We start from the raw sequence: 24,977 nt of genomic DNA, 5'->3' as shown, positions 1-24,977 counted from the left end.
GAGTTTCCGCTTGCGCAGAGCAGACAGCCGAGGAAGACGTTCTTTTCCCGAAAATCTGCTCCCGAAAACAGCTGCTTGGCTCCTGGGCGGGAGTTAGCGCCTCATCAGGTCTCGGCGCATATCCCCCTCCATGTCTCGGACTTTAATTGCGCCAACGTCGCCTTAAAGGGGCAGCCACATTGGTAGCTTCTAACTCTTAAAGAGACAGGAAGGTCGATTGGTCTGAGATTCTTAAAGAGACAGGTAAGAGTGTAGGTTGGCAGGGCTGTGCTTTCAGTGTCACAATCCCTTCTTGGGAGGCCCAGATGCCTGGGAAATTCGGAACTTGAGTGGGACAGGTGGGAAAATGGAGAAATGGTGTAATTCCTCCGGAGGGCGTTGAAGTACCAGCCAGGGGCGGGGCTTCTGGACTCCTAGGGCGCGGGAAACCTAGAGGGAGGAGCCTGTGGGCTCCGAGGCGGGGCTTCCAGACGAGCTAATCACGCGTGGGGCGGTGCGGACTAAAGGGCGGGGTTTGTGGATCAAATGAGACGTATAGATGCCCCCGAGAATTTAGTCTAGTGCGTGGGGGACCCTCCTGTAAGGCTTTGAGGAAGAGAGAGGGAGTAGAAGGCTTGAGCAGCGCCCTTTCTCTGCCGGGGGGCGCGTGTAAACAGCGGCACGCGGCCGCGGATTTGGGGGTCGCATCCACGCCCCTTTCCACAGGGACCACACCGCTTGGGGCGGCGGGCGGAGCCGCGGGACGGCGGCTAGACAGGGTGACCCGACTGCATTCCTGGCCAGTGTGTCAGAGCCACTTCCCGCCCCCTCTGCCGTGATTTCGGATCCTATTCCACAATTGGGGCGTCCCTCCTTCTCTGGGTGTGAGCGGCTTCTCAGAGCGGAGGGAGGGTCAGGGGAAGGGAACGCGTTCCCTCAGCCCGGGATCACCAGACAGTTTCCCCAGCGTGGGCGAGACTCCGGGACTGCGGGCTCGGGACTACAATTCCCAGAGGGCGCAAGGAGGGGAGACGCCCGATGTCCATCGTGGAAGCTGCTGGGGATTGTAGTCCCAGCCTAAGACTTTGGACTCTTGCTAGGAAATTGTATAAAGATCCAACCCATCCTTTTTACCGACGGGGAGATTGAGATTCAGAGACTCGAAGGGATACTGATTTAGCGAGGGTGTCTTCTCGACTTAGGGGCGGGGCATGTGAGTCTCCCCCAACCTCCAACCTTCTAACCCTTTAGTGGCGTCCAAATCTTCTTTCTAGGAGGGGGAAACTAAGCCTGGAGGGGTGGGACAGGGACTCAGGAGTCTGCCTCCTGCAGCCCCGGCAAGATTAAAGTCTGAATTCTATCTGCGTGGCCACATAGACCTCGGCTTCTGGACCTCGCCCTTCCTGTCTGTGAAATGGACTTTGGGTGATTCCCTATGGGAACGTCTCGAGAAGTCGGCCTACTGCCCCTGCAGGACTACAAGTCCCAAGGTGCTCGAGGCGACCCCTACTCCCCCTCCTCTCTGGGACCCGCCTCCCGTCTGCCGGAGTCACGTCGTCTAACCTGTTCCCGGCGCCTGCCCCGCCCCGTCCTCCGCTCCCCGCAGCCGGAGCCGGAGCCGGAGGAAGTCCCCCGGTGCCAGGATTTGCCCCGGATCCGTGAGTTCCACCCACCCCTGGGGTCCAGCGGCTCGGGGGGAGCCCGACACCGCGTCCCTGGGAGGACTGGGAGGGGACTCGGACACCGATTCCCAGGGCGGAATTGGGCGTTCGCAGATGCCAGGGTCCTTCGAAGGAAAGAACTCATATTCACTGGGCAGAAGGAAAGGGGACCCTGATGCCTGAGTTCTAGGGGTGGAGGGCTCGGACGCCGTGGTCCCGGGGGGACGCTGGAGCTGGGACTCCCGAGTTCCACGAATTGGGCGCTCTCGGAAGCCTGAGTCTTTGAGTAGAATTGGAGTATCAGATCCCTGAGTCTTGGGCAGCAATGACAAGACTCGGACTTCTGGACCCTGGAAAGGGCGGCCATCCCTGCCGCCCTCCAGCTGCCTTCTCGACCAAGCCTCTAGGTCTCAAGGTAGAATTAGGAGTGGGATGAGGATAGTGGAACTTGGGTCCCTGGAATGTAGCAGGACAAGCCCCCGAGGTCCCCCTGGAGGCTAGGTTCCGGCGCTCCCTACACTTTCCGGCTCTGGGGTGGGGGCGAGGAGGGGAACCGAGGCAGCTCTCCAACCTCTGTGGGGCTGCGACATCGCCAACATATCATTAACCGGGGCGTCAGACCTGCCTAACCAGGGGAGGGATCTCCACCCCAGGGCGCCCCCTGGTGGGAGCGGGATCCTCCCATTACCCCACGGAGGTGGGAAATAACTTGGGGTTTGCAGAGGGGGTTCTGGAACCCAGGGCCGAATTCCAGAAGGGAGGATTGGATTCTGGGAGGCTTGCATGCCTGGGCCCTACACAGTCATTGCACAGAGAGGACAGGGGTAAACTGAGGCTAAGAAGTCATACAGGTAGCAGAGTTGATTGGAATTTGGCTTCCTCCTCTTTCTGCAGCCTGTCTGGGAGACGGGATTCCATCCATTCCCACCAGATTTTCTGACTAACCTTCTCTCTCCTAGGGCTCCTCGCCCTGACCCTGAGGTGAGAAATGTCACCTCCACCCCCATCTGTCTGACCTGAGGTTGTGTGGGAGATAAGCCAGGGATAGAGGCTAATTCTGGAGGTGTGTGTCTGTCCTTGAAGCTGGGGGAGGGCAGGGACCTGCACCTCCCTCTGTCTCCCCCTTCTCTCCGCCCCCATGAGTCATGTGATGGGATTAAACAAGGGGGTGGGGGAGGAAGGGGGTTCTGATGAGAGAGGGAAGAACTTCCTAATGTCTGGGCTTGAAGGGCATTTGGTGATAGCCTGAGATGAAATTAAAAATAATAACCGTGGCTGCCAAGGCAGAGCTCCCTGTGAGCCAGGCTCAGCGCTGATAGGTAGATGGGATGGTCCCCATTGTCTACAGAAGTTTCGGGCAACTGCCCAAAGGTGCTTCACTGACTCCACCCCAGGGAATGACTCCTCTCTACTCCACTGGGGAAACTAAGGCTGGAGAGCAGGCACAGCCCACCTTCTCTCTGGAATCTTCTCTCTCCCCATGCACCTCTGCCTAGATTACTGGGGATGACCACTAGCCAGAACTCACTAGTGACCGGAGAGAATTTAGGGCTTAGGAAGTCGAGACTCCAGAGGTCAAAACTCATGGCTTTTAGAATCTCAGAAAGAGCCGAAAGGGCTCTCTTGTTGGGAGGGGGGAAAAAAAAAAACCCAACAGATTACTGTGGGTCTTGAGCCCTCACTGTGTGCCAGATCCTATGTTATCTTAATGAACAGCCATGAAAAGTCCCTAATTAAGAATCCTATATGTGTGAACTTTATTTGGTGCCTGCATTGTTCTAAACACTGTACCTAAATTATGTCACTCAAACCTCACACCCTTTTGAGGTGAAGGTATTAATTCCCCCATTATACACACGAGGTAACTGAGGCACAGAATATAACTAGCCCAGGGTAGAGACTTGGAGAGGGGAAAACCAAGTCCTAGAGAGGGTGGGGCCTCTCCCAGCGACAGTCAGTCCGGACGGAAATGTAGGATTTCAAGTAGGGTATTCCCAGCCTAGCCTGGCGCTCTGACTTGGTTCCCACTGCGGATGATTCCTCCAGGAAGCCCCCCGAGATCCTTAACCCCGAAGAACTTGGCTTGGCCGCGTGCACGAGGGCGGGGGAAAGGAGAGTTAGGGGTGGTAGGGGAGGGGAGGAGTGGGAGTTGGGGTTAGAGGGTATCCTGGGGTGGATTGGAGTCCGCAGGAGGGGGAGCCGGGAGGTGGAAGTGGAGGGCAGGGACCTGGGAGCAGAGGCGCGGCCTGTACCGCCCTCGCGCCCCGCCCGCTCCCTCCCTCGCCCCCCACGCCTCGCCTGTCGCGGGAGGTGAGGCACCTGCCCGGACCCGCAGCGCATTCCCGGGGTCTGAGCTCACTCGCTGTCCGCCTGCCCCGCCAGGTTCGGGCCGTGACCCAGAGCGCCCCCTGGCGGCCCGGACAACCCCTCTGCCCGCTCCAGCCCTGCGAGGGCCCCACGCCCAGCCTTGGCATTTCCTTAGAGCCAGAGGCTGTCAAGCATGGGATCTGAGAGCCTTAGAAATTTGGGAGTCCTGAAATCGCCAGAAGAACCTCTCACTGCCAGAATGCGCGCACTGGAGGCCGCATAGAGTTGTCCGTTTTTGTATTTTAACAGACAAGAGTGTTTTCATGTGTGTCTGAGATTCTAAAGGCCCTGAGTTCTGATTCCTGGGGTTTCTACTTTCTGAGGCCTGAATTCCCAGAGCCTTAATTCCTCTTGCAATCTCTGGCCACTTGGATCCTCACAATAGTCCTCTCTACCGTGCATTCAGCTAGACTTTTAGGACGGTGGAATCCTGGGATAGAGAGACCACAGTGCAGGAAGATAGAGACATCTAGGCTAGCAACACTGGAGAATTCTAGAATGTTCCAAAGATAGAATCTTGGACTCAGGACTTTCAGACAGTAGACTTCCAAGCTGAGAGTTTTAGGCTCTGTAGAGCTTTAATTGCAGTCTCAAGGTCCTACCATTTCAGAATCTAGGCCTCTGAGAGATTGAAGAGGCCTCTGAGAATAGCTGACTGGCCTCCTCCTCCCACCGTTGGGGAAACTGAGGCCCGGGGAGTGGAAGGGACTTGTTGCCCAAAGTCACATGCTCCCAGCACACCCAGATGAACCACCAGCCCCAACAGGTTCTGTTCCGAGGCTTCCCAGAGGCCAGAATCAGCGTGCCCCAGCCTGCCCTGCTTCCCACGCCTACACCTCCAAAGCTAAGGGGTTGGTGCAAAGCTGGTGGGGCGTGGTGGCTACCATGGGGATGGTCCTGGCTTGACCGGTTCCTCTGAACCCGTGACCACAGCAGCCCAGCCACCTCCCTATTCTTCCTGTTAACCCTGGGTCCCTGTGAACAAGGTCTGCTCTGGGGAGAGGAAGCTGAGTTGGTCCCTGCCCTGTGGGGGACTCTTCCTGTCTGGTCGAGAGGACCCAGACTCACAAGTTAGGTCCAGGTGTGAAACCTAGTACTGCCGAGTGATGTTGAACAAATGTTTCGGAGCCCCACTTTCTGGCCTGCTACACTGATCGTGACCATCAAGTGAGGGTGCAAAGCACTCAGCTCAGTTTTCCCGGGCGGTGGCCCCTCGACAAATAGTTGTTATTTCATTTCATTATGCTCTCAAGCAACTACACAGGCCCTGGCACACACCGTAGGTGATCGGTAGCTGATCGGTAGATAATTGATGAAGGAGTGATTCAACTCTCATTAGGACTGAGATAGACAGATGGACAGTGAACTCTGACCCGAGACTTCCAGGAAGATTTTAACGTTTTTATTTACTTTTGAGACCGAGAGAGAGACAGAGCATGAACGGGGGAGGGTCAGAGAGAGGGGGAGACACAGAGTCTGAAACAGGCTCCAGGCTCTGAGCTGTCAGCACAGAGCCCGACGCCGGGCTCGAACTTACGGACCGTGAGCTCATGACCTGAGCCGAAGTCGTTAGCTTAACCGACTGAGCCACCCAGGCGCCCCCAAGAAGATTTGAAGGAGTTGGCATTTCCCAGCCAGGGAAGCGGAGGGGTATAGCGCTTCCAGTGGAAAAAATCAGGAGAGTAAAGGTGCCGTCCCGCTCCTCAAGGACCCCTGGCTCCCTGCGGGCCGGGTCTAAGAAGGCTCTCTCCTCACACCCCACGCAGGCGCCCCGCTTCGGCCGGCACCATGGACAGCGAGGCATTCCAGAGCACCAGGGACCTTCTGGACCTGAACTTCCAGTGTGAGCTGGGGTAGGGGGCGGGGCTTGCCCGCCAGGGGCCCTCCAGGGTAGAGGCGGGGCTCTGCCCGCAAGACCCGGGTCCTTACCGCCCTTCCCTTCTGCCCAGCGCTGGCCATGAGACACATGGACCTCAAACAGATGGAGCTGGACACGGCGGCGGCCAAGGTGGATGAACTGACCAAACAGTTGGAGTCGCTGTGGTCAGACTCGCCGACGCCTGTTGGCTCACAGGCGGGAGCCCCCTCTAGGGTGAGCCTTTTCGCCTTGGTCCCCACGTTAGCCCCCAAAGCCAGCTTCTTTCTGCCTGGAGTTCTGTCCCATAGGATTATAGAGTCTGTGGGCTATTTAAGGGCACCTGAAGGCGGGGACCAGTGGAAATGGACATCTAACAGGACCCTCGGAAGAACAGGGCCTTTTTCTAAGCGGCAGAAAGGCACTGTATGAGCTAGCCTCGGCCCCAATTTCAGGGCTGTCTCACCAGTACTCCTCACCAGGGCTCCCTGTGCCTGAATCTCCAGCTCCGGTCTAACTCCCCCGCGTGAATTTTCGATGACCTCTTTTGATCTTCTACTAACCCCCTCTACTAATGTCTCCTTTGCCCCCTCAATGTGCGGGCCTCCCCACAGCTGTCCCGGTACAGCTCCAGCCCGGTCCCCGAGCACTTTAGCAGCCGTGGGTCTCCCCGGAAGGCGGCCACCGACGGCGCAGACACCTCCTCTTTCGGACGCTCCGAGAACGCCCCGGCTTTGCTCCCCTACAGCCCGCTGTCCCCTAAAGGCCGGCCTTCGTCACCGCGCACCCCGCTCTACCTGCAGCCGGATGCCTACGGCAGCCTGGACCGCGCGCCCTCGCCCCGGCCCCGCGCCTTCGATGGCGCAGGCGGCCCCCTCGGCCGTGCGCCCTCCCCGCGGCCCGGATCGGGCCCGCTCCGCCAGCAGGGTCCCCCCACGACCTTCGACTTCCTGGGCCGCACCGGCTCCCCGCGTGGCAGCCCCCTGGCCGAAGGGCCCCAGGCCTTCTTCCCTGAGCGCGGGCCCTCGCCACGCCCCCAGACCTCAGCCTACGATGCGCCTGTCGCTTTTGGGAGCCCCCTACTGGGCGCGGGCGGCAGCGCTTTCGCCCCGCCTCTGCGCGCTCAAGGTGAACCAGGGGCCCTATTTGGGGGATGGGAGGGACGCGGGCCTGGGACCAGCCTCCCGCCATATCTCCCATTTGCAACTTCTCCCTAGACGACTTAACGCTGCGCCGGCGGCCCCCCAAAGCCTGGAATGAGTCTGACCTGGACGTGGCGTACGAGAAGAAGCCTTCGCAGACAGCGAGCTATGAACGTGAGTGGTGGGAGGCCAGAGGAGGGGGGGGGCCGGAGAGGTGTCCCCCAGACCCTAATTACTCCCGCCTTGCAGGCCTGGACGTCTTCTCGCGGCCTGCTTCTCCAGGCCTGCAGCTGTTACCCTGGAGAGAAAGCAGCCTAGACGGGCTGGGGGCCACCAGCAAGGTGAGAGGCTGCCGGGGAGGGGGCTGGTGGGCAGGGGCCAGGAATGAGGCTAGGACCAGCTCCCACTCCCGGCTGCACCCCCCAGTTTCCGTGCCTTCCACCCTAAGCTCTTCCTTCTTCATCCTGGATTTCTGCCCCTCTCCCTGACCCTCTCTTTGCCTCACCCCCTCTGCCTTCCCTCCCCTTCTCTCCCTTCTGACCTTCTACCCTTACCTCCCTCCCCCTTCTGCCTCCTCCGTTATCATTCTTTGTCCCTAACTTCCTCCCACCTGAGCCCCTTCTCTCCTCCTTGCCTCTTTCTCCCCCAGGACAACCTCACCAGTGCTACTCTGCCCCGAAACTACAAGGTCTCCCCTCTGGCCAACGACCGGCGTTCCGATGTGGGCGGCTACCGCAGATCCCTGGGCTCCGTGGGGCCATCAGGCACTTTGCCCCGCAGCTGGCAGCCTGTTAGCCGCATCCCCATGCCTCCTTCCAGCCCCCAGCCCCGCAGTTCCCCGCGCCAGCGTCCCATCCCCCTCAGCATGATATTCAAGCTGCAGAACGCCTTTTGGGAGCATGGGGCCAGCAGGGCCATGCTCCCGGGCTCCCCCATCTTCTCCCGAGCACCCCCGCCTAAGCTGCCTCCCCAGCCCCAGGTGCCCCTTCAGCCCCAGCCGCCCCCCCAACCCCAGCCCCAGCCTCTGCCCCAGCCCCAGCCTCAGCCCCCCGCCCCAGCCCCCCAACCTCCCCAACAAACTTGGGCCCCTGTGAGCGAAGGTGAGTCAACAGTGGGGGGGCCCAGAGGGCTGGTTAGAGGGAGGACACGTGGCTGGAGACCAGAACAGCTGGGGGAGACATCACAGCCAAACACCCATTTCCGGACATTGTCCCTACAGAGAGCTAGGCTACAGGAGCTTGGGAATTTGCTCGGGAGCTAGGGACAGCACAGTGGTTAAGCATGGACCCTGGAATCCGACTGCCTGGCTCTGTGCTGTGTGACCTCGGGCAAGTCACTTAACCTCTCTGGACCTCAATTTCCTTGAGTGTAAAAGGTGATAGAGCCCATCTCACTCAGATATGGTATTAGGGTATTTAATCCGTATAAAGTTATTAAAATAGGGCCTGATGTATAGGAAGTTCTCGATAGCTATTGTATTATAATCATTAACGTGTGTGTGTGTGTGTGTGTGTGTGTGTGTGTGTGTGTGACTAGCACAGAGCCTAGAGTGAAAGCAAAATGGGTTTAGAGCTCCTCTCCACCACGGACTTGCTGTATGACTCAGGATACATGAGCTAACCTATCCGAGCTTCTGTTTTGTCATCTGTGAAGACAGATTAATAGTCTCTACGTCGTAGACTGTGATGGGCGTTCAGTGGAGTAATGTGTGTAGGGAGTGATCGTTACTATTTCTACCTGCTCTAGACGCTCTGGTAGAGAGGGATGAGACCAAGAAGAGACCATCAAGCGCCAGGATTGAGTATTCTGCCTGAGAGGGTAGGCGAGGAAGGTCTTAGAATCTTCGAAAGTCAAATCTATCATGATGGCAGGGGCACACGATTCAGAACTCAGAGAGCACTGAGTTCAAATCCCAAGCATGTGGCTTGGGGCAACTGACCACCCCCTCTGAGGCTCAGCTTCTCTTTCTGTAATAAGAAGATGATAGTAATACCTACCTCACAAAGTAGTGGTGAGAATTCAGTAAGGCAGGCGCGGAAAGCACCAGGCGCGTGCTAAGCACTTGACACGTGGGAGATGTCACAATTGGATGGTATTCGCCGCTCATGGAAAGTAGCCCAGAGACAGCAAGGAACTGCCCCGGGGTCACACAGCAAATCAGATGCTGGCTGCAGGTCCTGGAGGTTGTGGGGAGGGGGTCTTGGGGTTCTCCCAGGGATTCACCCTCTGATGGGCTTCTTGTTCCTTCTAGGCTCTCCCAAACCTCCCCCTGAGCTGGAGCCAGAGCCGGACCTGGAAGGGCTGCTGACGCCAGTGCTGGAGGCCGGGGACGCAGATGAAGGCGCTGTAACTCGGCCCCTCAGCCCCACGAGGCTGCAGCCAGCACTGCCACCCGAGGCACAGTCGGTGCCCGAGCTAGAGGAGGTGGCCCGGGTGCTGGCAGAGATACCCCGGCCCCTCAAACGCAGGGGCTCCATGGAGCAGAGCCCAGCTGTGGCCCTGCCCCCCACCCACAAGAAACAATACCAGCAGATCATCAGCCGCCTCTTCCATCGTCACGGGGGGCCCGGGGCGCCTGGGGGGGCTGAGCCCGAGCTGTCCCCCATCACTGAGGCGTCCGAGGCCAGGGCAGGGCCCCCTGCTCCTGCCCCACCAGCTCCCGTGCCACCCCCGGCCCTGCCCCAGCTCAGCCCATCAGACCAGCTACAGAGCATGGTAAGTAACACAGGAGGAAACGGGTATGTTAGCACAGGGAAGTGCCCCTTCCCTTTTAGGGCAGAACCTGGACGTGGCACACATCACATCTGCCTCTTCCAACTGGCCAGGAACTGAGGTACAAGGGAGGCTGGGAAATGTAGTCTTTAATCGAGGCGCGCCTGCATTCTGAAGACAGGGAGGACGTATATACGGAGAGGCATTCGGAAACCTTGGCCACACAGAGACTTTCTCTGCTCCTCTCCAATAACCTGCCCCCCGAGGGCATCCCTTCGGGAATCTTGGGAGTCTTACAACCTGGAAATGAGTGTATCTTGGCACAACAGCAGGTCTATTCCGGGACCTGAAAAGCCTGCCTGAATCAAAGTATTCCCCGTTTCTCTCCCCGGTTGCTGCACAGGCTCATGTCTGCATTCTCTGGGGATCCGCTCTCTCCTCTCAGACCTCAGCAAGCCTGTGCCATGGCTAGAAATGCGCCCCCGCCCGAGACCCCAAATGACCTCTGAGTTCAAGCCCATGGTGTCCTCGGACACCACTCAGAGCTTCTTTCATTCGAAACTCCAAGAGCAAGTCTCTGGTCCCTGAGGCTGTGGGTGTCGTGATTAAGTTCACCAGCTGCAGAGCTAGGCTGCCTGGGTTCAAATCCCAGCTCCATGGCATTTATCAGCTGTGCAACCTGAGGCAAGATACTTAGCCTCTCTGGACCTCAGTTTCTTCATCTGTAAAATGGCGGGGGGTGGGGGGCGGAGAATAACCACAGGGTCGCTGTAAGGATTAAGCACGTAGTGCTTAGAACAGTGCCTGGCACTTAACTGGTAACTACTATTATCATTGTTAGCATTTGACCGGGGGATGGATGGTCTCCTGCTGAATTTGGTCCAGTCCCTGCATCTTGGCTTGGGGTGGGCGGGTGTAGCCACATAGAACAGTCCTGTTCTCTCAGTGTGGATGGACGGAGAGAGGGGAACGATTCCCGGAGAAGAAGCAGGGACCGGATAGACACCCCAAAATGCCTATTCCCAAGCCCCCCTGGGGGTGGAGCCAAGATTCAGGATCTTGAAATCAAGAATGGAAGAATGACAACGTCTTGAAATCACCTCATTGTAGAATCACAAAGTCTTGGCCACAGAGAGACCTGAAAACTCACAGAATTCAAGAGTTAAATCTTGTTATCAGTCTCAGAACAGTGAAATTTCAGAACCCTAGGGCACTGAAGTTTTGAAGAACAGGATCTTAGAATTTAAGTCAGTACCACAAACCCTGGTTATCATTTGAACCAGGAAATCACAGATTAGTGCACGAATATGCTGTAATACAGAATTCTATTTTTTTTTAAGATTTTATTATTTTATTTTATTTTTCATTAATTTTTTTGGTAATGTTTATTTATTTTAGAGAGACAGAGCATGAGCAGGGAAGGGGCAGAGAGAGAGAGGGATACACAGGATCCGAAGCAGGCTCCAGGCTTTGAGCTGTCAGCACAGAGCCCGACGCGGGGCTCGAACTCACGAACTGTGAGATCATGACCTGAGCCAAAGTCATGCGCTTAACCGACGGAGCCACCCAGGAGCCCCTTTTTATTTTATTTTATTTTATTTTATTTTATTATTTTATTATTTTATTTTATTTTAAAGAGGGGGTAGGAAAGGGGCAGAGGGAGAGAGAGAATCTCAAGCAATCTCCACGCCCAGCACAGAGCCTGATGTGGGATTCGAACCCACAACTCTGGGATCATGACGCTAGCTGAAATCAAGAGTCAGATGCTCAACCAGCTGAGCCACCCAGGTGCCCCAAAGATTTTATTTTATTTTTTACATTTTTTAAATGTTTTATTTTTATTTTTGAGAGACAGAGTATGAGCAGGGGAGGGGCAGAGAGAGAGGGAGACAGAATTCGAAGCAGGCTTCAGGCTCTGAGCTGTCAGCACTGAGCCCCACTTGGGGCTCGAATTCACAAACTGTGACATCATGACCTGAGCTGAAGTCGGACACTTAACTGACTGAGCCACCCAGGCACTTCCAAAGATTTTATTTTTTTAGGTAATCTCTACACCCAACATGGGGCTTGAACTCACAAACCCAAGATCAAGAGTTGCATGGTTTACACACTGAGCGAAGCAGGTGCCTCCAGAATTATATTTTAAATGAATATTTTCCACTAGAAAGGAATACACAAACACCATACGAAGCAGGAGGAAATAGATAAAAGAATAAAGAGGCCAAAATCACAGCGGTCAGAGAGAACAATGATTAACACTTTGAGTATCTCCTTCCAATCTTTTGGAAGAAATTCTAAAAATAAAATATTAAAGTTCCCAATCACAGAATCTTGGGAATGTGACATCCTGGGTCTTCAGCAATTTGAAATGGCATAGCTTAGCATTCCTGGACTCAACATTGGAAATCTGACATATAGCTGCACATCACAGAATTTTGGAAACCAGTGGCTCTTGGGATCTCCGAATTCCAGGATCTTGACATCATTGACATCAAAGACCAGAATCACAAATGCTATGTGCTCAGAATAAACGAATCTTGTAGGAGGACGCTTGAACATCAAAAACAAGAAAGCAGAAGGAATAATAGGATAAATATTCTAATTCCGAACATCCGGAATTAACACTGGGCAACCTTTGTCCCGTGCGTTTCACAGCATGTATGTTTTATGAAAGAAATAAGACTGTGGGTGGGTTGACTATCTGGCTTCCACAATCAACAACTCCATGGTCTCCCAGCTTCCTCTCAGTTCTCAGGGCCCAGGATTCCATAATCACCAGATTCCCTGACAATTGTAGGGAACCAAAGGCTGTAGAACTGAGGGATCCTACCCCCGCCCCCGCCCCCGCCCCGCCCTCTGGACTCAGGCTCTGTACCTCCCTGTCTTCCAATCCCAGCCTTCACCTCTGTCTAGTTGGACGACCTGGGGCAGCTACCGTCGTCTATTTTCCCCTTTGAGTAATGGGTATATTAACAAACTCTCCCAAGTCACTGAAGCCCCCCTCCCTGTCCCCCAGGAGACGCGCTCGGTGCTGCGGAAGGCGGGCTCCCCGCGCAAGGTCCGCCGCGCCCGCCTCAACCCGCTTGTGCTCCTGCTGGACGCCGCGCTGACCGGGGAGCTGGACGTGGTGCAGCAGGCAGTGAAGGAGGTGAGTGTTGCCGAAGTGCAGGGCCGGCGGGGTGGAGGCTGGGGGACAAGGGGTGGCGGCCGCGGGACTGAGTCTCTGCGTCCCCCGTCCGCCCAGATGAACGACCCGAGCCAGCCCAACGAGGAGGGCATCACGGCTCTGCACAACGCCATCTGCGGCGCCAACTACCCCATCGTGGACTTCCTCATCGCGGCTGGGGCCAACGTCAACTCCCCTGACAGCCACGGCTGGTGAGCCCAGACCCGCACAGGGCGGGCGGGGGGCAGGACGGCGCTGCGGGTTAACGCACCTGCCCGGGGGGGGGGGGGGGGGGGCGGGGGGCGCGTGCACGGCCTCTCACGCACGCCTCCCCACCTAGGACACCTTTGCACTGCGCCGCGTCCTGCAACGACACGGCGATCTGCACGGCGCTGGTGCAGCATGGCGCAGCAATCTTCGCCACCACGCTCAGCGACGGCGCCACGGCGATCGAGAAGTGCGACCCCTACCGCGAGGGTTACGCCGATTGCGCCACTTACCTGGCAGGTGCGAGGCAGCGCTGGGACGCCTCGGTGGGAGGAAGGGGGTCGTGGGGACTGGGCCACGCAGCTAGCAGTCGGGGAGGGGAAGGAGGCAGGCCGCCAATCACAGGAGAGAAGACGTGGGGGCTGCACCAATCAAGTGGCAGGATCGCAGCAGAGGGGCGGTGGGACGGACCGCCTGGGGGTGGGGTGGGGGACAGGGCCTCCCACCGGGCAGGTGCAAGCTGGGTGTGTGGGGTGAGCAGACTGCGCCAACCTCGAGGGATGGGGGGACATGGGCACTCTGCCATGCAGGCTGGACCCCTGTGCGGATATGAGCGGTCTTGCAGATGGCACTGCCCACCTGCTTTCTCGCGTGCGGGCGTGGGCAGTTGGACGTTCCAACTATGCCATCTGCCTGGCATAGGGCTGGGCAGGTGAGCTGTGCTGCCAGTGGGAGATACAGTGCCACACGGCTGGCAGGTGAGCAAGCCGTGGCTTCTGGGGAGGGGCTTGGGGACTCTTCCGCGTGTAGTGAGACGTGAGGCTTACCTCACGAGAGGGGCCACATCATCTAACCAGGTGACGGGAGGAAGTTGGTAGCAATGGCATGGGGGTGTGAATAGCCTCTGTATTGCACACCCGGGCAAACTGTATCATAGGGTGGGGTTGGGGACATCACAGAGTCGGCGTCAGGCAGGCTCTCGGACCTGGGGGTGGGACAGTATTTTTGAGAGGTGACCCTCTACACGACAGCCTGCTGTCTGTGCCACCCGGCGGCAGAAAGTGGACAGGGGCCACGGGGCTTATGGTGAGCAAGGGCAGACGGGGAGTGCCCTGTCATCGGGCCATTACACCTTTGTGCAGGTAGGTGGAGCCTATGAGATGTGAAGACCGTAGGCTCCGCCTGGGAGAGTTCGGGAGGGGAGGAGAAACTGGAACACAGTGGACTGAGCCACTGGAGAGAGGGGGCATGCTGGACTGTACCATTGGGAAAGGGGGTTCAATTCTTGAGGGAAATTTTACCCCTTAAGAGGGGGGCAGAGGCGGGGGCGGGTGGGCTGTACCCTCGGGAGAAGTTATCTCATCCTCTTTGGAGACTTTGCCCCTTGGGGAGGGGGAAGTCATGTGGACTCGCCATCTGGAAAGGGGGAGATGGGACCACTTAGGGGGGAGGAAGGGAAAGGCTGTACCATCGGAAGGAGGGGTTGAGACGAGAGACTGTAAACTTAAGTGGGGAAGGGGGGTGGTGCACGGACGACTGTACCTCTGGGAGGGACTTAACGATGTACAGGAGGGATGGGGACCACTGATCTTGCCTTGGGGTTGGACACCCAGTTGGATGCACCCCGATGTTCTCGAATTTTAGAGACTGCGGGGCCCTGGCGGCCGACTCCAGCTCAGGCGCCCGGCTCTAGGCAGGGATACACAGCTTTGCAGGTGGCTCATCCCTCAGCTGGGGCGGCGCCAAATCCCAGGGCCTTTCCCTGTCCTCGGGGTGTCCCGTGTCCCTGAGTGTCCTTGCCCCCCTAACCCCCCTCCCCCGTGCGCTCACGATCCCTGCCGTTTTATGTTTCAGACGTGGAGCAGAGTATGGGGCTGCTGCACAACGGCGTGGTGTACGCCCTCTGGGACTACAGCGCCGAGTTCGGGGACGAGCTGTCCTTCCGGGAGGGCGAGTCTGTCACCGTGCTGCGCAGGGACGGGCCAGAGGAGACAGACTGGTGGTGGGCCTTGCTGCATGGCCAGGAGGGCTACGTACCTCGTAACTACTTCGGGGTGAGCCCGGAAGAGCGGTTGTAGGGGCCTCCTGGGGCTATTTGGGGAAAGGGGTGATTCCACGGGAAAAAGAGGGGCAAGAGGGACAGTCCGTTATACCCGGGCGGGGGGGGGGGGGCGAGGGAGGTCAGAAGAACCCATTAGGGTTCGTGGGGAGACGAGGAAAAGCCCATTATAGTAACGGGAGAGGTAAAGAAAAGCCCCCTCCTCATGGCCTTTCGTGGGGGAACTCCCCAGCGCTGCCTTAGTAGCTTGAGCAGAACTCAATCAAATATTTTTATTATCATCCCTAATAATATTACTGGGAGGTAAGGAAGAATTTTTTGTTTTTCAGTTTTAATGTTTATTTATTTGTTTTGAGAGAGAGCGCAGGGGAGGGGCAGAGAGAGAGGGAGAGCGAGAGACTCCCAAGCCGGATTGCACTCTCACCAAGAGTTGGATGCCCAACCAACTGAGCCACCCAGGAGCCCCAAGGAAGAATGTATTTTAGCCAAGGGAAGGGGTGAAAAATACCCTTTTAGTAAGGGGGGACGTTACAGACTTGTATGTTACTGGCCTGGGGGCGGGGCAGGTTTCCCTACACTGCACTGGGCAGGGAGACGAAGACTCCATTAGTAAAATTATGGTAGGGTTGCAGGAGGTTCTAGTCAAGGGAGGAGACCAGGAAGATCCCATTATATTCCCAGGGGAGAAGATTCCTTTAATTGGGGGACAGGTGGAGGCGGGTCCCAACCAGACCCCATGGGGGCAGTAGGTGTTTCCTTCGTGGCCGTATGGAAAACTCCATTCCAATTCATCACCTTGGGCGGCTGACCTAAGGCATCATCTGGTGCTTGGTCGTGACAGGGACCTCGGGGATTCTGAGGTGGTTTGGGAGATGCCGGAGTCCTCGAAAGGGAGGGGAGGGGAGGGTGGAGACGGCCCACCTGTTTCGGGGGGTGGGTGACTCCATTAAATTTGGGGGTGGGACGAGGGAGTGAGAGTTCCTGGTGTCTAAAGATCCTGTCTTCCCTCAGCTCTTCCCCAGGGTGAAGACCCAGAGGAATAAAGTCTAGCTGGAGAGGAGGACGTTTCCAGGGGAGACAGGAGGAAGCGTCCCTGCCTTTGCTCCAGACCTGTCCCTCAGTAACTGCTGCCTCTCCTTGGGCCCCAAGCCCTACAGGGGTGGGGTCCTCACCTCCAGCTCTCTGCTTCCCCGGAAGCCCAGGGTAGAAGGAGAACCTCAGCCTAGAAACTGTCATAGCCGTGGGAGGTCACGATGGGGCTGGGAATCATTGGAGGCAAGAGACACCCCCCTGCCCTCCATTTGTCAAATCAGATTCTGTCCCAAGTGCCTCCTATTCCTGCTGCCGCCCCCTCGACACAAGCCAACACCCCAGCCTAGGAGAGCCTGCGATGTGTCGCCTCCACTGGATTTCCCTGGGAGTCACCTCTGCCCCCACCTCCCCAGGGCTAGGAGAGACACGCTGGTCTCTACCGGGACCCCTGCCACCGCCTCTCCCCAGTCAAGTGCCTTCACGCAGTGCTGGTTTTATAACCAGATGGGGAAGTTTTTCCTTATAAATAAAGGTAGTTTGCACAGGAATTGGCTCCTCTCTCTTCGGATCCCCTTCTGACTTAATAAGAGCTCATCATTGTTACTGTATTTGCACACAGTATTCAGGTAGCCCCTTTCTAAGGGATTTCTCCCTCCTGTAAATCCAATCCTTCCTCCTCTAAGCACTCCTGCTTCTTTTGTCTGTTTTCTTTGGTGGGGGGCGGGGGCCTTTTTGGTGTTTGGGGGTTTTGTTTGTTCGTTTGTTTTGGTAGTGTCTTCATCTTTCATATTTTGGATTCTTCCCTTATGTCTTTAACCATCTTAAGCTTAGCTGTTTTATAATGTGTGTTTGATAATACTATCATCCGAAGTTTGGAGCCATCTAGATCTAGAATTTGCTGGGTCCCGCTTTGGATTCTGTGTCTCCCTCCCTCTCTGTCCCTCCTCCGCTCATGCTCTATCTCCTTTTCTCCCTCTTAAAAATAAATAAACATGAAAAAATAAATAAAATACATTTTAAAAAAGGGGCGCCTGGGTGGCTCAGTCGGTTAAGCGTCCAACTGCAGCTCAGGTCATGATCTCACGGTTCGTGGGTTCGAGCCCCACCTTGGGCTCTGTGCTGACAGCTCAGAGTCTGGAGCCTGCTTCGGATTCTGTGTCTCCCTCTCTCTCTGCCCCTCCCCCGCTTGCACTCTGTGTCTCTCTGTCTCTCAAAAATGAACAAACGTTAAAAAGTGTTTTTAATTAAATAAAAATTAAGGATTGCTTCTCAGTCACACTGGCCACTTTTCTCGTGCTCAGTAGCCATGCGTGGCTGGTGCCTACCGTTTTGGGCAGTGCAGATGGAGAACATTTTCGTTATCCCAGAAAGTTCTCTCGGATACAGCTGATACACAGCATTTCTAGAAGCTCCATGGTGCCTCTTCGCAGTTAACCACAGTTGGGACTTCTATCACTACTGATTAGTTTTCATGAATATACTTTAAAAGTCAAACTGTACTGGGGCACCTATCTGGCTCAGTCAGAAGAACATGTGATTCTTGGTCTTGGGGTTGTGAGTTTGAGCTCCATGTTGGGTACTGAGATTACTGAAAAAAGAAATCAAACTGTACTAAAATATGAAAAAAAAACAGTCCTATGTACTATCTTTCCCCACTCCCCTCTGCTCGCCAGAGGCAACCACTTTCAACGACTTTACCAGTTTCTTCTAGTATTTTCTTCCATGTTTCGAAATATGCTGACACTGCTATTTCGTGATAGCCAATTTTAGACATTCTCTACTGACTTCCTACTACAGTAGGTGAGGCTTGAGCTCGTGCTGACCCAATTTCCCTCTCCCAACGAAATCATGTCATAATTTTTATATCAATGTTTTTTATAATGTGATATGTAAATGTTTTCATTGCAGAGCCATGTAATATACTAGCATTTTCTTTCTCAAACTTTAAAATTGAGAATTAATAATTACCTTAATTTTAGATGCACCTATATATACTTAATATTTTTATTTTTCTTTCTAAAAAATGTTTATTTATTTTGAGGGGGGAGGGGCAGAGAGAGGGAGAGAGAGAATCCTAAACAGGCTCCATGCTGTCAGTATAGAGCCTGTCATGGGGCTTGAACTCATGAACCATGAGATCATGACCTGAGCCAAAATCAACAGTCAGAGGGTTAACGACTGAGAGCCACCCAGGCGACCCTGCAGTCCTCTTTTAATATAATCTGGACTTGCTGCTCTCCAGGCCTGTGCTAAGCTATCCTGGGATTTCCCCGAGTTGGAAATTTCCTGGATTCCAGGTCTTTGTCTTTTCTCGTTGACTCTTCATTTCGGTGGAGCACATCCTCCAATTGTTCCCTTAAAAGAGTGAAGAAGAGGTAAATATTTTTGGGTTCTTACAAAACTAAATAGGTCTTCATTCTATCCTCCCACATTATTATAGTTTGGCTGGGTATAAAATTCTAGGTTGGAAATACATGTATCCTTTTCCATTCAAATCTGTATGCACCCTGAGTTGGAATGCAATTTTAGATAACAAGGGAAAACTGTTTTTCCCCTCAGATTTGTTTGCATTCTCCCTTTCCTTTGAACTTATATTTGACTTTTTATTTTTTTTTTTGCTAGCTTTTTTTTTCTTCTTTTTTTCTGAGAGCTTTTGTGATCTTCCCTCTTTCTCTGGTTCTAAAAATTCACGAAGATATGCCTTACTGTAGTCTTTATTCATTAATCATTCTGACCTTAAGTCTGTTCTTTCAATCTGGAGATTGAACACCCTTTGGTTCTGAGACATTTTCTTTGTATATTTTTTGTGCTGATTTCTTCCCCTTCATTTGCTTGCTCTTTTTCTGGAATCTTCATTATTATGGATGTTCAATCTTCTGAGTTGAGCCTTCAATTTTCTTATATTTTCACTACTATTTTCCAGCCCTTTGTCAATTTTCCCTTTCTAGGAGATTTCCCTGACTTTACTTCTAATCCTTCTCTTCAAATTTATATTTCATCTAGAATTTTTTTAAAGATTTTATTTTTAAGTAATCTCTACACCCGATGTGGGGCTCAAACTCATGACCCTGAAAGGAAGAGTCATACACTGGGGCGCCTGGGTGGCTCAGTTCATTGAGTGTCCTACTAAGGCTCAGGTCATGATCTCACAATTTGTGAGCTCGAGCCCTATATCAGGCTCTGTGCTGACAGCTCAGAGTCTGGAGCCTGCTTCGGATTCTGCGTCTCCCTCTCTTTCTTCCCCTCCCCCACTCATGCTCTGTCTCTCTCTCCTTCAAAAATAAATAAACATTGGGGCGCCTGGGTGGCTCAGTCGGTTAAGCGTCCGACTTCAGCTCAGGTCACGATCTCGAGGTCCGTGAGTTCGAGCCCCGCGTCAGGCTCTGGGCTGATGGCTCAGAGCCTGGAGCCTGCTTCCAATTCTGTGTCTCCCTCTCTCTCTGCCCCTTCCCCGTTCATGCGCTGTCTCTCTCTGTCTCAAAAATAAATAAACATTAATTTAAAAAAATTTAAAAATGCATTAAAAAAATAAATAAACATTAAAAAAAAAGTCATACACACCATTGACTGAGCCAGGCAAGCACCCCTATAATTTTGAATTCCCAAGAACCTTTCTTGTTATTTAATTATTAATTCTTCATAGCCTCCAGCTCTTTATAAATGTGATATTTTCCATTATCTTGCTAAGTATTTCACAAAGCGTTTAGTTATAGATGTTTTGTGTTTCTTTGTCACTTTCTTGTTATTGTTTGTTTGCTTTTTTTTCTGTATGATGTTTGTTTCTTCTGGGCTTCTTTATATTGTGTGGGCTTCTTTTAAAAAAATTTTTTTTAATGTTTATTATTTATTTTTGAGAGAGAGAGAGAGGGAGAGACAGCATGCAAGCAGTGGAGAGGCAGAGAAAGAGGGAGACACAGAATCTGAAGCAGGCTCCAGGCTCTGAGCTGTCAGCACAGCTGAAGTCGGATGCTTAACCCACTGAGCCACCCAGGCGCCCCTTGTGTGGGCTTCTTTATTCATCTGACCTCTCTTTTTCACAACAGAGGTATGTTAGTCTCCTATGACTGCTGTAACAAATTACCACAAGCTTACATAACACACATTTATTATCTTATAATTCTGGGGGTGGGGGTCAGAAGTCTGAAATGGGGACCCGAGGGGGCGACCAAGTCGATTTAGGCTGCTCCCCTTGGGCTCGGAATGGCTGCCACCACCTCCAACCAGTCGCAGGGCATCCTGCAGCTGCTACAGACCGAGAAGGGGGCCACTGAGAAGGTGTCCGAGGCCCACAGGTGAAAGAACCAGAGGCGGAAGCTGGCCAAAGAAGGGCGGCTGAAATTGAACAATACCATCTGTGCAGAGAGGAGTTCAAGGCCAAGAAAGCTGCTGCTCTGGAATCCCACCTGTGCAGGTGCAGCACTGGAGCGGAGAAGGAGATGCAGGAGAGATGACCATCCTCCAGACCTACTTCTAGCTGAACAGGGATGAAATCCTGGACAACCTCTCAGCCTTTGTCTGTGACATCTGGCCAGAAATCCATGAAGACGACTGCATAAATGGACAGGGGAGGAAGGAGCGATTCTGCCTGTGGACTGGCATTTTGTTTTATTTTATTTTATTTTATTTTATTTTATTTTATTTTATCAATTATTATTTTAGACAGAGGAAGCAAGTGGGGAAGAGGGGAAGAGAGAGGGAGAGAAAGAGAATCCCAAGCAGGCTCCATGCTCAGTGCAGAGTCCAACACGGGGCTCGATCCCACGACCCTGGGATTGTGACCTGAGCCAAAATCAGAAGTCAGACACTCATCTGAGCCACCCAGGCACCCCAATTGACGTTTTAGATGCCTTCATGGAATATGGAGCTTCAGCAAAGCTTGAGTTACATTCTTGCGGAAAGGTATTGAATGATTTCTGGGTGTAATATAGTAGGTCCCCTCACTTTTAGGAGAATAGCAAATCTAGCTTCTTTGTACAAACTTAGAGCTTATCCAAAGATTTTCTCCTTTAACCTCATATCTCTTAGAAATGTAATGTGTTTACACTGTTTTTTCTATGCTCGAACAACATATATATTAATACTTTTTCTTTCTCAGATGTAGTAAAAAGCCATTTTTCTAAAGAAAGAAAGGGAAGGGCGCCTGGGTGGCTCAGTTGGTTAAGCGTCCGACTTCGGCTCAGGTCATGATCTCACAGTTCATGGATTTGACCCCTGTGTCGGGTTCTGTGCTGACAGCTCGGAGCCTGCTTTGGATTCTGTGTCTCCGTCTCTCTGCTCCTCCCCCACTCACGCTCTGTCTCTGTCTCTCTCAAAAATAAACATTAAAAATTTTTTGAAGTTGCCCATAATAAACAGTTACAAAATAACCATGATATTAGAGCCGATATTCTAGTGGAAGAGACAGACAATAAATAGAATACTAAGCAGAAAAATATCTCAGACACTGATCACCATTATGGAAAAAAACTGAATCAGGAGAGGCGGATATATTGCACCTGCTTGAGTGATATATTCATTTCCTGTGGCTGCCTGCAACAACTCAGTGGCTTAAAACAACACACATTTATTTTCTTACAGTTCTGAAGGTGGGAAGCCCAAACAAAAATCAGTTTCACCGTCTGAAATCAACCATTGGCAGGGCTGCGTTCCCTGAGGCTCTGTGGGAGAATCAGTTTCCTTGCCTCTTTCAGCTTCTGGAGCTGTGTTCCTTGTTTTCTTTGGCTCTGCCCCTTTCCTCCTGCAGTGTAGCCTACATTCTGTGTTACGTTGTCTCTGTTTCTGTCCTGCTGTTGGATCTCCTTCTTGTAAGGACATTTGTGATTATCCTTGGGGCACACCTCGGTATCTCAAGTGCCTTAACTTCATCACACTTGCAAAGTGTGTTGAACCCAGAGATCAAGGGCTCGGAGGTCTTTGCAGACCATTTTTCAGCCTATCCAGGGAGTGTTACAATTTAAGTTTTATTTTTTAACTTATTTTTGAGAGAGAGAGGGAGACAGCATGGGAGGGGCAGAGAGAGAGGGAAAGGGAGAATACCAAGTGGGCTCCACACTGGCAGTGTGGAGCCCGACATGGGGCTCAAACCCAGGAACCATGAGATCAACCTGATGCTGATCAAGAGTGAGATGCTTGGGGCGCCTGGGTGGTTCAGTTGGTTAGGCGTCTGACTTCAGTCCAGGTCATGATCTCATGCTCCATGAGTTTGAGCTCCGCGTTGGGCTCTGTGCTGATAGCTCAGAGCCTGGAGCCTGCTTTGGATTCTGTGTCTCCCTTTCTCTCTGCCCCACCCCTGCTCATGCTCTGTCTCTTTCTACCTCAAAAATAAATAAAACATTAAAAAAAATTTTTTTTAAAAAAGAGTGAGATGCTTAACCAACAGAGCCACCCAGGTGCCCCGGGAGTATTGCAGTTTAAATCGATGAAAGGAGCTTTACGGAAGGTTTGAGGGAGAGGAGGGAGGAAGCCACACAGAGATCTGGGGGGAGAGCCACACAGAGATCTGGGGGGAGAGCCTTCCAGACAGAGGGAGCAGTGACCAGTGACCGCAGGGGCTGAGGAGGCTGGAGGAAGTCATTCTGAGGTGGGACCTAATTATCCCTGCTTCCTGGTGTTCAGCCCCTTGAGTAACCCCCTCTCCTTGACCGTGGGCTGGATGTAGGGATGTATTTTAGGGGATGGAGTTCAGCAAAAGTGATGGACTGTCCCTTCTGACACCAGATTACAAAAAGACAGTGACTTCTATCTTCTCTGCACCTCAATCCGGCGCCTCATGCTTCTCCTGATGAAGCCAGCTGCCTTCAGAGACGCCCGTGTGGCCGGGACCTGAAGGTGGTCCCCGCCACCAGCCCCCAGAGAAGTGAATCTTGGCGACAACCACCTGGTGAGCTTAGCGGTGGATTGCTTCCGAAAGAGGAAACGGGCTATCTGCAGCTGCTTGCAATTCCTGACCACAGAACCCGTGAGACGATGCTGTTGTCGCCCGTTACATTTGGGGGTGATTTGTTGTACGCATTGGCCAACAAGTGCAGGTCCGGCACCTGCACGGAAAAGCCAGGAAGCCAAAGTGTGTCTGGGAGGGGTGCTCGGGGGGGGGGGGCGCAGGGGGAACAGTGGGAAATGACGTCAGGCAGGTTAGCAGAACACTTAGTAGGATGCCTGGCTCATGTCGGTCTGGTACTCAATTTCCTTTCATCATAATCTCAGTTTCATCATGTTCTTGGGTGGCTCGGTTGGTTAAGTGTCCCTCTCTGATTTCAGCTCAGGTCATGATCTCACGGTTCATGGGTTCAAACCTGCTTGGGATTCTCTTTCTCTCTGCCTCTCCCCCATTTGCGCTCTCTCTCTCTCTCAAAAAAAAAAAAAATTAAATAAATAAACAAACATAAAAAAAAGAGGTATTTTATTAAAAAAATAAGATGTCCTTCCTCCTTTCCCCCCACTTGAATAAAGTAACCAGGGATAGCATGGGAGAGGCCAGAGATGGGGTCTGACCCAGTTGTGGGGGGGCGGGAGTCAGGGAGAGCTTCCTGGAGGAGGGGATGTCTCTGAGACCTGGAGGTGAGTTGAGGAATAGGAATGAGCAAGGGTAGGGTGGGGGAGATGGCATTGTAGGCAGAGGACATCGCTGGAGACAAATAGGAAGCAGGGGAGTAAGCAGCGAGATGGGGCTAGCTGCTGCATGGAAAGGCACAAGCCTCTCGGAAATGGAAATGGAAGGTGATGAGGGAGGTGGGGCAAGCTGAGGGCAAAATACAGGCTGGCACCCCCCCCAGGTGGAAAATGTGTGATATTCCCCAGACCTCCTGGCTCCCCATGAACAAAGGAAAGGGGTTTAAGTGCTTGCCACGGTGATTGTGGGAAACTAAGGCAAATGAAAACTTAAATTCCCTTACTACCTCCAGCCCATTGGCATGTCCTTGAAACCGGCAGAGTGACCTCCCTCCAGGAGCTCAGCTGCCTGGATGATGACACTTTGCTGGGGGCAAAAGGGAATCTTGGCTTAACATTATCCTGACCCCCCAGGATCCTGTAAATGTACTTCTTTTATCTCAACTGCCCCAAGATACATGCTGGCAATCCAACTCCAAGTTTATGCCCCCCCCCCATATACATCTGAAGGGTCTCATGACTGAGTTTTGTTGTTGTTGTTGTTGTTGTTTACAAAAGGTAATAAATGGCGTTTCCCTAGCAACAGCTAGCCCCTCAAGGTCCCGGATACCTTGCTTCCAGGATTCCTTTAGAGATGTACTATCTCTGACCCCCTCCCCAACCTGAGGGTAAATAATGAGTTACCCCTCACTTCACGACCCCAGTGCAGCTCTTCCTGCCCACGGGTCTTGTCCCGGTGCTTTAATAAAATCACCTTTTTGCACCCAAGACGTCTTTAAGGATTCTTTCTTGGCTGTCAGACACTTAACCGACTGAGCCACCCAGGCACCCCGCTTCCCCAGCCTTAGCCACTGACTGGCTCTGTTTGCCAGTCTCAAGGCACCCCCACATGACTTATGGGTTCAGAACGCAAATTTGACCGTTTCCCTCCCCCCTGCTTATTTACTCTTTCCACAAATATTTATTGATGCCCTACTTTGTGCCAGGCACAGTAGCAAGGACTGCAGTATGGGAGTGAACAAAATGGACAAAAATCCCTGTCCTTATGGATCTGACCTAAACAAAATAAATAAGTCAAATATTTAGCATGTCGGGTGGTTACATGGGCTCCGAAGAAAAATAAAGCAGGAAAGGCAGATATGGTGGGTAGTGTGTGAGGTGTGTGTGTGTGTGTGTGTGTGTGTGTGTA

At 53.2% G+C, this 24,977-nt stretch overlaps 1 protein-coding gene and 1 pseudogene across 6 annotated transcripts; both read left to right on the top strand.

Moving 5' to 3' along the window:
* Positions 1–97: 97 nt before the first annotated feature.
* Positions 98–16,728, top strand: PPP1R13L (protein phosphatase 1 regulatory subunit 13 like). 6 transcript variants are annotated; one of them, XM_027037786.2, is made up of 15 exons: positions 98–243; positions 1,357–1,637; positions 2,600–2,703; positions 5,774–5,850; positions 5,957–6,099; positions 6,477–6,990; positions 7,080–7,178; positions 7,254–7,345; positions 7,654–8,104; positions 9,256–9,719; positions 12,733–12,864; positions 12,961–13,094; positions 13,223–13,389; positions 14,944–15,143; positions 16,160–16,728. In XM_027037786.2, the coding sequence occupies exons 4-15, from the start codon at positions 5,796–5,798 to the stop codon at positions 16,196–16,198; spliced, it is 2,490 nt and encodes an 829-aa protein (XP_026893587.2). In that variant the 5' UTR covers positions 98–243; positions 1,357–1,637; positions 2,600–2,703; positions 5,774–5,795; the 3' UTR covers positions 16,199–16,728. The 6 variants fall into 6 exon arrangements, with proteins under 6 accessions (XP_026893587.2, XP_053065888.1, XP_053065887.1 ...); XM_053209912.1 differs by lacking the exon at positions 98–243 and having other exon boundaries at positions 916–1,637; XM_027037790.2 differs by lacking the exon at positions 98–243 and having other exon boundaries at positions 916–1,637; positions 5,774–5,860.
* A 3,515-nt stretch (positions 16,729–20,243) lies between these two features.
* On the top strand, positions 20,244–23,248 carry LOC113593417 (V-type proton ATPase subunit G 1-like; annotated as a pseudogene).
* The last annotated feature ends 1,729 nt before the right edge of the window (positions 23,249–24,977 follow it).

The sequence above is a fragment of the Acinonyx jubatus genome, chromosome E2, assembly GCF_027475565.1.
Source record: "Acinonyx jubatus isolate Ajub_Pintada_27869175 chromosome E2, VMU_Ajub_asm_v1.0, whole genome shotgun sequence".
Lineage (NCBI taxonomy): Eukaryota > Metazoa > Chordata > Mammalia > Carnivora > Felidae > Acinonyx > Acinonyx jubatus.
Note: the sequence above shows the minus strand (reverse complement) of the source record. Positions and strands in the feature narration are given on the sequence as shown.